The 12,749-nt window shown below is 46.1% G+C and overlaps 3 protein-coding genes across 3 annotated transcripts; all 3 read right to left on the bottom strand.

The window, feature by feature from the left end:
- Positions 1-2,432: 2,432 nt before the first annotated feature.
- On the bottom strand, positions 2,433-2,693 carry EDB93DRAFT_1052352 (uncharacterized protein; the record flags this gene model as incomplete). The annotated part of the gene is made up of 1 exon (XM_041444701.1): positions 2,433-2,693. A coding segment is annotated over one exon (261 nt), but the record flags the coding sequence as incomplete, so codon positions are not given.
- A 2,110-nt stretch (positions 2,694-4,803) lies between these two features.
- Positions 4,804-6,059, bottom strand: EDB93DRAFT_1253084 (uncharacterized protein; the record flags this gene model as incomplete). Its single annotated transcript, XM_041453392.1, has 6 exons — positions 4,804-5,136; positions 5,193-5,265; positions 5,345-5,445; positions 5,510-5,584; positions 5,636-5,764; positions 5,796-6,059. The coding sequence occupies 6 exons, from the start codon at positions 6,057-6,059 to the stop codon at positions 4,804-4,806; spliced, it is 975 nt and encodes a 324-aa protein (XP_041304934.1).
- A 2,752-nt stretch (positions 6,060-8,811) lies between these two features.
- Positions 8,812-11,341, bottom strand: EDB93DRAFT_701885 (glycosyl transferase family 90-domain-containing protein). The gene is made up of 7 exons (XM_041457151.1): positions 10,802-11,341; positions 10,377-10,756; positions 9,599-10,326; positions 9,457-9,542; positions 9,161-9,364; positions 8,984-9,074; positions 8,812-8,929 (listed from the first exon to the last, which is right to left on the bottom strand). Exons 1-6 carry the CDS (start codon positions 11,254-11,256, stop codon positions 9,005-9,007), a joined length of 1,923 nt encoding a protein of 640 aa, XP_041304933.1. The 5' UTR covers positions 11,257-11,341; the 3' UTR covers positions 8,812-8,929; positions 8,984-9,004.
- Between the last annotated feature and the right edge of the window lie 1,408 nt (positions 11,342-12,749).

Genomic DNA, 12,749 nt, shown 5'->3' with positions numbered 1-12,749 from the left:
TAGCTGTGTTTGCTTAGCTTAGCACCAACTTTAACCACAATTTAAATTCCTCATCTTTAACTGGAGCCCACCACAAGGGGCACTACTGCAACTTCTGATATGGTTCTCAGACCCAACGTGCATTGTTTATTTCGCACACATCGGAGAAGCCATAGAAGAATTACCTGACAGTTCACTTTTTGCTACCATACCACCTGCAGAAGAATCTGCTGTTGATGTGCTGTGTCCCAAAATCTCATTTTTTGGCAGCAGCCATTACCCATAACGTCCTCATCCAAGGAATCCATCAAGGAAGAATCACTCAACAACTTTGTGTCCCTAGACGCACCTAGAGGTAACCTACCTGGAGCCTTTCATAGCATGCCTAAAGCGGAGCAGAAAGCGAGATTCACCGTGCTAGCACCAATAGATACACTCGCGCCGCTGCACGAAGAAGAAGAAGAATTATTAGATTCACCCATCAAGCTCAAGACTGTTCAAGTTCTTGACCCACCCATTTCAATACCCGCCAGACAACTCATTGGTGCTCTCTCAAGCTTATACGCGCCGCAACCTGCGTATATTGCACCAGTACCAGCACTCGCACCCGCACCTGCCCAATTGCCCCAGCCACCCTACAACTTGCAATGACTACACCCTATTGCATGCCTATTCATGGCACAGACAGTGCGCCGAAGTTCAATGGTACTACCGCTAACCTGTTAGATTTCATAGATGTGTATGAAGAGCATGTGGATCAGGCCGGTCTTGTTGGTCTTGATCGCATCAAGCAGATTATTTGCTATCTCACACCTGCTGACAAAGAGCTTTGGGCATGTCTACCCAAAGTGAAGCTCAGCAACTATGACGTGTTCATAAAGGAAGTTAAGGTAATGTATCCCGGCTGCGAAGGCGATTGTCGCTACATGGTCAACGACTTAAATGCAGTTGCATGAAAATATGCTGCTATGCCGATGCCTTCAGTCGAAGAGTTAAGCTTGTATTCTTGTGACTTTCGCAAAATAATGCAGCTGCTCCTAGACAAGGATAGGTTTGGCCAAATGCGACCACATATTCCTAGAAGGATTGCCTAGCGATATCGAGATACAAATGTGCACGTGTCTACTAATTAAGTACCCTGACCATCATCTGCAGGACCCTTACCCATGGAAGAACATCTATGATGCAGCGATATTCTTATTGCCAGCTACGGCACCCACTTTGCCCGCATCAATCCCCAATGCGCAAGTCACAGCACCATTAGCAAGTTTACTCCCCATGCCAGCACAGCAGCCCGTGCAAGGTTCAGTGACCAAGCGCAAATATTAGCACCTGCGCACTAACCAAGTGCCAGATGGTTGCATGTTCTGCAGCAACCTTGATCATTTTATTGCGTGTTGTCCAGAATGTGACAAGTATAGAAGCAGGAAAGTGTAAGTTGGACGAGAACTATAAACTCATCATGCCTAACAGCAATGGCATCATTGGACACAAACAGTTATTGAAGGATCACATATATCGCATGATCAAAAGCGAGAAGAGCATGACCTCGGAAAGTGCTCACATAGGTTTATGGTACCATGCACCAGCCAAGGTAGAATGCATTTTGGATGTTGATCTATTGGTGTTCGTCCATATGATCATGGAGTCCAAGTCCAAGAAGGATGAGTATGAGCATGAACTCAAGTGCACAACCCAAGCCCTAGCTTACACAAAGGTGAAGGTAGAGCAGAAGTGTGGCGCAAAAGCTAATGCAAAGGATAAGAATGTTTGCTTCAACGGCATCTCTGTCCCTAGCAAAACATGATCACGACCAGGTCCTGCATCACCAACCGTCAGTTGAGGAAGAAATCGTCTCCCCAGCTATTCAAGCAATGTCTAGTAAAGGCAAAGAGGTAGCCAAAATACCAGACAGGACCCATAATAGACTCTACATAGACTAGACCTAGAGTTTCCTGGACTTCCTCAAAAGAGTCTATTGATAGCTAAGTCCTTTTTTCCTCTGCCTCCCACTAATGATTCTATCCCAACAGATATTATCTACCCCAAACCCATAGAACCACACATGCCCTTCACATTGGATGAGATCATGCATGCAATCGTCAAGCTCAATTGTCTCAAAGCCCCAGGCCCAGATGGAATTCTTAACATTGTCTACAAACAATGTGAGATGGTACTGACCCCCTACCTAACCTACCTCTTCAATGCAGCCATCACCCATTGCTCATCTCTGGGCAAAAAGAGATCAGGGCCTGTGGATTTATAACTGTCCCATCCTCCAACTCCTTTATGATTGCAGGGGACTCTTTGTGATTGTGAGAGTGATCGTCAGGATATGTGGACCAATCCTTCTGATAAAAGATAACAACTTTCGGAGCAACAAGTTCTTGAAAGGTCTATTCCTGCTTGTTCCAAATACTCCTCACCAGTGCACTGGGCTGGGATGAAAGAAGAACATTGGATAGGTAGATGATGGTAAGTGCTGAATGGTGGTACAAGACAAACATGAAGTTGACCGATTCTTGGATTTCAACATTGTTGCTCTTGTCAATACAACATGTATCGCTCCATGCCCAGTGATAACCCAAATCATGAGCAGTTTTGCAGAAGGACTGCAATTTCAACATGCCACCAACTGGATTCAGCTCAAAGACAGACCTGTCCTGAATATCCTGCAGCAGCGCCTCCTTCCCTTCCCACCTGTGCGATAGCATGGTGTATTGGAAGTATCTCATCACCACTTCTTCAATCCGGTCCATTTGGATAACTGGATGAGTGATTGCTGATGAAACAAGCTTCTTGTACTCTATGCTTGTCATGAAGATGCACATCAGCATCTCTCGATCACATAAGAGACCGGTGGTGGTCTTCTGTCCTGCAGCACGGTCCCATCAGAAGCCGCAGATATAGCAACAACGAGCACAGTGACAATATTAATGTGACCATACCTCACTTCATCGTTCACCATGCTTTTTCAGTCAGTTAAAGTTTCAAGTCGTGAATGATGAAATTAACTGAGGATGTAGATCAGATCCAGTGAAAAGTTGAAACCTTGAGGGTATCTTATGAACCCATCTTCTTCATGATGTAAGAGTCTGTTTGGACATCATTTTTCACCAACCAACTTTGAAATTCCAATGTAGCACACACATATAAGACCAAATAGTCAGAGACCAAAAATAATGTCATGCTGATCATACTGATACAATATGATAGTGGTCACTGAGCCTATTGTACAATGCAATGCATCCCAATGACCTCAATGCTGAATTCAATCTACTAGACCCACTAGACAAAGATGATGTCAACATTGAAGACAGTGCAGATGAAGATTCCAATTGTGCTGATGCAGTAGACTCCAACCAACTGGACATAAATGAGCTGTAGATAAGATGTTCCATGGTGCTGCTCGTGTAGCAATGGCTATTGCTGATGCTGCTGGGCAAGTACTCCAAGGTCACTCACAAACTCACTACAACAAGCAACCCTATCATACTTCAGCCTTGTCTGGAATGGCATGGGTCAACAAACTCCTCACAGGACATCCAGAGCATATATAATGTGAACTTGGCATGTGGCATCATGTGTTCTATGTACTATTGAATCTACTTCACGATTCAGGGTGCAGGAATTCAAAACATGTCACACTTGAGGAGCAGCTCGCCATCTTCTTGTATGCATGTGTCACAGGACTCTCTGTTTGCCATCTTGGTGAACACTTTCAACACTCCAACAACACAATAGCAAAGTATGTTATCCCTCAGTGTCATAAATTTGCTTATTTTTTGAAGGTATTTCAAACATATTCTCACTGCATTTTCCTCCCTCCAATTTATTCATTATATGTCCAGCTACCCAGCACAGACAGTCTAACACCTCTTGAAGTCCTTCGAAACCCTAATACTTTGCCAATGCCATTGGCACTATAGACAGTACTCATATTGCATGCCACCCTAGCGGCAAGGATTGTGATGCAACTTGCAATTGTAAAGACAACTTGACTCAAAACTGTCTTATAGCCTGCTCCTTCAACATGTTGTTCCTTTATGTGCTGAGTGGCTGGGAGGGTTCAGCAGCTGATGTATGAGTCTATTATGATGCTCATATTACAGACTTTAACATCCCTCCAGGCAAATACTATCTTGCAGATGCAGGATTTGCTGCATGTGATGAGCTACTCATGCCATACTGTGGAGTACACTACCATCTTGCTGGATGAGGTCGTGGACATCAGGCATAAGTGATGTTCAACTTAGGCTAACTTGTATTTACATTGTTTTGTAGGCCCTGTAATCACAGAGAACTATTTAATCTACGTCACACCATGCTCCGAAACATCGTTGAGCATATTTTGGTGTGCTCAAGAACCACTTCAATATCCTGCTTCTCCCACCTTATTATAACATGGATGTGCAGGTTTGTATCCCTGCAGCATTGTGCCTGGTGCACAATGGACATCCATATCCACAATCCAAACAACATGATGGACTACTGCCAGGTTGACTTGAATGAGCCTGAGTATGATATTGGCACACTTGCAGAAGGCCCTCCCACTGCAGAGGCATGCACTTATGCACACCAATATTATTATGAGATTGCCCTTCGAATGTGGGAGGACTACAATCTGGTGAGACAGCAGAGAGGTTAGTCAGTTCTAGAGGACAATGTTCAGTAGTTGTTTGTGTCAATCTTTTGTTGTCATTTGTGTCAAATTTATGTAGTCATTTGCGTCAATTTTTCATAGACTGGTTGACCAGCAAAACATTGTAGTATTTGGTATACTACTACTAACAATATTGAATGCATAGGTGATACAGCGAAAATTTATTGCAAGTATGTTGATAAGAAAAGCTTCTGGATGCTGCTCTCCTTCTCAATGACAAGGTATGAATCAGTGATGGCAACATCTGCTTGGAAATGCTTAATAATCTTGATGATCTCATTGTCCTCCAGACCCTCCTTCTGTAGCTGAATGATAGCCTTCTGCTTGCACACAGGAATGGGGTCCGATGTGGAGTGCAAGGCGACCTGAGTTAGATGCTCTTGCATGACATCTGTTGCACAATCAAAGGAGTTGGAGAGATTGTGAATCTCCTTAGACATGCTCTGGAAAGCTTCTGGGACAGCCACACACTGTGACTTGATATACTTCCCTGACTAGGACACAGATTTGGTAGAGCCCAGAGGGCAAGCAAGGGTTCTCATATTGTCACCAGAGTCTCCATCTGCTTTTCATTTGCCACTGGCAATAGTAGAGGTACCTGGTGTAGAGGGAGTGAAGGTGGGCTGGTGCATCAGATCAGAGAGAGAGGGAGGCTCAGTTATGGTAGTGGAGGGTGGCAGCATGGTGATATCTACATCCTACGACTCAATACTATTCAAGGCTTCCTCCTGGTCGAGTATATTGGCTTCATCATAACTCATGCTATCTTGGGTCCAAGGAAGTAGTAGCTTGACTTGGAGCCCCTACCAGTGCAACATTGTCAGAAGGTATGCAGGTGTAGAAAGCACAGCTTCCACATGTCTTCACCAATGGCAAGAGTTTCTTCATTGCCTCATAGTGCATCCATCCTTTGTTCTTGAACTTCTTTGCAGCAAGAGGAGCCTGGATCATATTAGTAGCTGCCAGTGGTAGCAGAGCATTGACAGCACTTACTTTTGATGAGGCCATGTAGTCAGTCCATACTGTCTCAGATTCAGCTGTGATGTTGACGCCATACTCCAGACTATACTCCCAGCCAGAATAGGTCGCAACTGGGTCTACAACACTGAACGTGCTATGGAGCTGTAGGTCTTATCAGTACAAACTCTAGTACTGATGCAATGTGATAAGAACTTGCCCATGTCCATTTTGTTTGACATGCGTCAATAGTCTTTGGTACACCTTGTGTAGTACATTTATCCATCTCATTAGAGGCTGCAGTCCAGAAGGTCTTGTCAAAGTTCATTCCATCGCCACCCTTAGCTCGGTGGGTGGCAATGTACTGGATGAGGTGCGTTTCATCATCTAGTGTCGAGAAACATCGGTCTTTGGTTTCAGGATCCTGGCCCTCCAGTACATTCTTCCTTCCACATATCATGGTGTTTGTTAGACATCCACAGTGAGTGATATGATTTGCATGAGTCAATCTAGTATAGATCGTGTAGCTGGCATGTTATTAATATGTTTGGTCACATATGTCACACTGACCCCCAGCATTACAAAGCACCATATTTTCAAAATTTGAAAGTTCGTGGCAAAATTTGATCTTATCCAAACAGACTTAAGCTATTTACTATTTAGAGAATTTCAATCCTTGCATAATTAGGCACCAAGAGGTGTGCAATCGAGAAGTTCAAGACACTAACCTCAGAAACTTCGACGACGCCTACGCCTACCGTGACCGTGTGACCGATCACTCAATTTAACCATATTAAGTAGTCGTTCAGTACAAAGACGTTGTAACCAAAGCAGAACAAGAATGCAATGTAAAATGAGCATGCATGCATGGACGTGTAAGACAGAACAAGTAGCAATAGAGTGTAGCAGTGCATAAGACATTACAAGTAGCAAGCATAAAGACAGGCAATGACAAGCAAAATTGACATCCTAAGGTCAAGTGCACAACGAAACAGCAGAATGAGCATTTGCAAGGTTGGTCCGAGCCTTTTTGGAAGCACGGGGTGCCATGGTAGAGAGTGTTTGGATGCACAAGAAGTGGATGGGACCACATTCTCCTTGTCATGCCCATCCCTAGGTATGCTGAATGGCTGCCATTTCTCTTTTGGAATGTTTGCGCTGGCCTGCTCAAGTTCAGTAAGCTGCATGCCCTTCAAAGAGTGTCCATGAGAATGACAGTCTGATCCGAAATGCATGGTTTGATATGAATGATCCTCGAGGTCCATAATGTATGCAGTGCTGTTGTCGTTATTACTAGTAGAAGCAAACCATGAGTTGTAACGTGTATATTGTTGAGTTGTAGAATACATAATAAATGAGGTGTAGGGAGGGAGAGATGCGAGTTGTTGACGAGATGCGTCGAATCGATATTGACGCATCATATTGATATTAATTAGTCACGTGTCCTCAAAAATCACATCCAAGATGTTTTGTTTAGCGGGTAGTATCTTTGGATGGGCATGTTTCATTAAAATAACTATCTAAACCTATTCTACAGTAGTCAAAACACCCCCTTTACGGTCCTCGCCAAACGATTTTATGAGCTTTTGAGGCCGCTGGTGAGAAACTCAAAACGCATGTTGCGAAAGTTCGGGTGGCTATGCATTAAGGTTTTTTTGCTTATCTAAAGTTGAGCTCTGTGTTCGGGATTCTCGCACACCTCTTGTTAGGCACGGTTGATTATTTTTATGTAGTCATTTTCAGATAAATTCAAACTTATCCACATTGCTCGAGCAGTACAATTTTTCCCCCCAACACCAACGTACTGACTGCCTCCGGAACTAGGTATCGCACCATCAGCCATGATACCAAAGCGAAAGCAGAAACCTGACTCACTATCACGATGAGTGCCTCTCGGGCTGCTAGCTAAATTTTCAAATGCAGGTCAATTTTGTTCCACTCTAAGGTGCGCAGATGAGTCAATTTTAGTTGCTCAGCGACCTGCTTACACTCACGCCATCTATGTCTTCACATGTGAAGCCAGGGCAGCAGCTCCCATCCTTTGTGCAATCTGCTCCCTTGGAGTTGCATGCACTGACAGACATAGATGCTGCCAGAGCAACAACAATGGCGAGTAGGGAAGAACGCATTTTATGTGGGAGGTGATATGGAATGTTCTGAGGGGGATCTCGAATGATATTTCTGAGGATAGGGAAACACTATAGGACCACGGCCAGCTTTTATATTCTGCATATACTGATGCGCATGATTTTGATCCATATGGCAGAATGGTATTGCTGTCAGATGGCACGATTTTCGGTAGAACCTGCAGCCTGGGGCGTGTCCAATTGATCACGACTACATCCCACACCGCGGGTATGGGGGTGACTCCGCCAGCACAGCAACCAGGGTTGAGAAAATCAAATCGATGCACATTTTCGTCGATACCTCCGATATGTACTCGGTCGATATCTTATGCCATTTTGGAAAGTCGCGAGTTACGGTGAGGAATCCCATGCCATACCGAGCATGTACTCCGGAGACAAGAAACAGCGTTGGGGAAATTAGTGACCATCAACCAACTGTCCTTTGCACCCCATCCAACACTCGCTCGATGAAGAGAGCCGCTCCCGACTCACGCTACCCTTTCAATGATGTCAAATATCGCACAGGGAGTCATTAATTATTTTTATTTTTACCTTCATCGCCCCCTTTTTCAGTTTCATAATAACTTGCGCTCCCGTGTGACCTCAAGTAGACTTTGACTATCTGGTAGTACTAGAAAATAACAGCTGTCATGAGGCGCAAAGCCACTCTCGTTGACTCCATCACACTGAGAGAGATCCATGAACTGGCCTTCGAAGCCAACGTCTCAACGAACAAAATCAAGGTGCGCAGTGCGTTCCATCCTCGTACGACCTCCCAGTATCAATAATGATCGCTCGTTCAACAGGATCTCAAAATTCAGCCGTGAGTTAGCGAACGACCCATCTGCCAAGGTCGAGCACCAGGCAGCTCACACATCACCAACCACCCGGTTCTTGTGCTTGTTAGATATACAATTGGTATCCACACGCATCAGTAAACGACTATAAAGTATGCGTACAAAGAATAAACGCGCAGCTCGGGGGCATGCGACGCGTAGAGTATGGTAGGGTATATCAATGACCGGCACTGGCATCTTGGTACAACGTGAAGTGCAGTAAGTAGAGTGCGTGATCCGGTAAGGAGTGCGGCCGGTACAAGAATAAATACATGTTGAGGTATGAAACACGCGCGGTATGTGCGAGGTATAAGCGTGTATTATGTCTGCCATTTAATACGCGCAAAGAATGCATGCTCTAGAAGTCTCTGTTGTGATCATCAATCGAGTCGTTCCATGTTAAATGTAAGAGGCGCACGCACCGACGAATCCAGGTCCGAATCCTACGATTCCAACTCGAAATTAAGTGAATCCCGATCCGAGTCCATAACTCTTGCATACTCGAGGAATAACCTGAGGGATAAGAATAAAATAAGAACAAGTCGACACCACGCGAGATGGAGTCTAGCATCTCCCGCTTCACCCAACCCAGCACTCACCTATACAAGTATGCAATCATATCCTCCCGCCTCCAAAAATCCAAACTCCACTCCCTCGCCGTCCTCGCAATCTTCTTTGCAAGGTCTTCATGTGCACCCTTCCCGCTCGGGTCCCCGCGGAAGAAGACGAGGGCATCGTACAGGTCAGAGTAGTCGACTTGGATGGGGATGTAATGCACCCAGGGAGCGATGCGGTGGGTGAACCTTTATGAGTGATTTTGGATTGCGAGAGGCATTTTGTTAAGGCATAGAAGAACGTTGAGAAGAATTGAACGACAAAAGAAAAGGACACGCACCATTCAGGATACACTGTAGACTTGAACACAACCGAATTACTGATCATGAGCCTCTTGAACCGACTCGACCAGCCATTCCCGTCCACCTGCCAACACGTGAGTGAAACCCAAACGTAGCAGTGCACCAAAAAAGACGACCCACATCAAGGACATACTTGTACCTCCCAGCCTCCCTAAAGCCCATCCTTCGCCTCCACTCCCACCTTTCCTCCACCTCCTTACACACCTCCACCTCACACTGACCTGGTTTGCCAGCGAACGCTATATCCATCATCGCAGGGTTCACGATCGATTTTTTCAGGGTCTGCGTTATCATGCCGTCAGCGGATGAAGGGTCGGTGAGAAGGACATCTATCGTTTTTGGCTGGGCAGTGGCAAGCTTCTGAGGGAGAGAGGAGGGAGAAGAAACAAGATCCATTAAGCGCCCCCTCTGCGCATCCTTCCAAGGCTGATCCTTTCCGTGGTGAATCCCCGTATTCAATCCCCTCCAAAGTAACCTCTCCTCCTCCTTCCCAATCCACGCTTCCTCTAGGTCCCCATCTTCCACACCATCAACATCTTCCACCCAACTCAACATAATCGGCACCCGGATATCAGAATGCAATGGGCTGCTGCAATAGCTGAACTGTGGGATTGGGAAGGGGTATGCGACGGGGCCCGGGCCGTGGGTCAGGAACTGGCCGTGCTGGGTGAGGTGGGAAGGGTGCACGCAGGGGTCCATGGAGAGGAGGTGATCATGGATGAATGTTTTGGGTTTGGGGGTATGTGGGGGCGGGGAGGGTGGTGGGTTGCGTGCGATGCTGTTTAGAGGGCAAGCGTGCATCCAGCCGCGGATGTAAGGCGGTGGGTCTTGGGATTGGAGGTCAAGTGCTGTTTGATTGTGAGAAGTGGATACGGTAGGTAGACAGGTAGGGACGCACGTTCACCCTTTTTGCCGGCCTCGACAACCTCGCTTCTCATGTCATGGGTAAGAAAGACATTTGGGTTGTCATGGGGGCTAAACACAGCTCTAAACAGCGGCAACTCGTCTTGTACATCCTCCATTAACTTTAGGAGCTGGTTACCGGCTACTAATAACTGTTTGCGAGTTTTTTCGTCTGTGGGAAGTGATTCATTTCCTATGTGAACAGGTCCTGAGGGGGTTGATTTAACGAAGGTGTAGCTATGGTAGTGGCTTTCGTGAGCACGTTGTATTTCTTGGAGACGTGTAGGGTTTATACCCCAGAAGGGAGCGAGGTCAAGGTTGATCTGGTCGTATTCGTCTGGGAGCTGGACGTTGTGCTTTTGGACGTAAGCCCACCTGTTTGGGTTTAGAGGAGGGAATGAAGGGATGCGAGTAACGTACCATCTATCGAAGCCAGGTGGAGGTGCTCTGGAGTATCTGCGGTGGTACTCGCGAACTGCTTCGGGTAGTGTTTTACTGGCGCGTGCGAGTTTCGCGTCCCATTCTTTTTCTGCGTGCTCGATGAGGTCGAGGATAGGGTGTCTACCACCTGGGTGCACTTGGAGTAAACCATCTGGGCGGAAAGTGTGGGAGGGGCGAGGTGGTGGTGGTGGTGGTGGTGGTGGTGGTGGTGGTTCGGGGTATAGGGTATTAGAGTCTAGATCCCATGTTGGTGCTGCAGGTGCAGACCAGCGTGCTTGATATGCTCGATGGAGATACGGTGTGAACTTCGCAGAGATGTTACCACTGACCACTGAGTGATGTGGTGCTAGGGTGAATACTACGAAAGTACAAGCAAAGATGACCAGAAAGATATAGGCTCTGAGTGACTTTCGAGATACCCGGAGTAGGGACATTGAGGACCACCAAAAACGCGTGCATCGCGCATGTCTTTTAAGAGTCGGAACATCCGGAACGTAATCAATTCATCAGCTAGCATCCCCGTCAGGGTGATAAGCAGGCTTCACTTGAAATTAACTCGGATATGGAGGTCTAGACACTTCTTCAAGATCACACGCGTGCTCGGTCACCGACGCATGTACGAAATCATGCGAGACAAGGGAAAATTTTGTTGACATGATCCATGGTAGTGGCGGGTCACTACCGGCGACAGACAACAATTGCAGGGTCAAGCAAGGCACACCCTTCAGCAGTCAAAGAGTACGTACAAAGTATACCCGTAATTGTCGTGGTCCCAAAAGAAGCCCTGACCATGCGAGCGCATCCGAGTTTGTGTCGACTACAAGGATGAGCCATGCGAGCTGTTCGTGGGTGACACTGAAAAAACTGACTGTCTGATGTCCATCACGTCGATCGTACTATACAGCTCCCGGTCCATGTCCCGAAGGAAAGCTGATCACCAGTCTAATAATTGTTCGTTCCCCATGTTCTAACTAGCAAGGAGTCATCGGCAAAACTATGTCTAGGATCAATTCGGCCAGGCAGATCCAGCTATCGCTATAACCAACCAGGACTGGCACTAGCACTAAATCAGAGTCTTACACGCGATACACGCACCCCGACTCCTCCGGTTTTCTGGTAATGATAATCAGGCCTCGCGCAAGCTTTACCGGCTCCATGTGGACCAAGAATCAAGACCACACCAGCCTACCTGAAAAAGTCGACACAAAGCGACAATCAGCTGTTCAGAAATCGGTTTACGGATAAGTCATAGACTGTTTCACGTTACTCCATCACCAACGCCGTAAACTCACCGTAAGCATCAAACTTCTTTCTGACAAGCGAAGAGTCTTTTGCTGATGGCACCAAATCATATTAGTTTCTAGATTCTAGATATCGGTGTCTGACTGGGGTGTACGTGAGTGCAACTACGCTGATAACGGACAGTTGATACCGGGAGCACATACATAGCGCTGTCTTCCTCATCGCTGGGTATCAAATCTCCTGATCTCTTCGATCTCTCTCGTATGGCTTATATATGGAAGAGCGTCTTTATCGTCTCATATCTCAAGTCTTGATAAGAAAATAACGAATGCGAGAATAGAGACGGCGTTCCAACGAAAACATGAAAAATGACGAAGTCAGAGACAGCGACAAACACCCTACGGTATGAACGAGGAAGTAGCTCACGGAAAGAAATTCTCAAGTGCATTGAAGGCACGATGGAAAGAGTGTCCATGGATAGGATGTTGATTTATACAAATCTCCAGAGTCACAACCTGTGGAATAGCATCAGTGTACTAACAAACAGCGGATTAAAGTCTTTTTGTTATTGGCGGGCGCAAGAAAGAAAGAAAAGGTGAGAGAAAGTTCATACACAACGCGTGTAATGAATGAACTTCTTTGATCAAAGTGACAAAAGCCAGCAACAAAGACAAAGAGAAGTACC

The sequence above is a fragment of the Suillus bovinus genome, assembly GCF_016758785.1.
Source record: "Suillus bovinus strain UH-Sbo-P2 chromosome Unknown EDB93scaffold_54, whole genome shotgun sequence".
Classification (NCBI taxonomy): domain Eukaryota; kingdom Fungi; phylum Basidiomycota; class Agaricomycetes; order Boletales; family Suillaceae; genus Suillus; species Suillus bovinus.
Note: the sequence above shows the minus strand (reverse complement) of the source record. Positions and strands in the feature narration are given on the sequence as shown.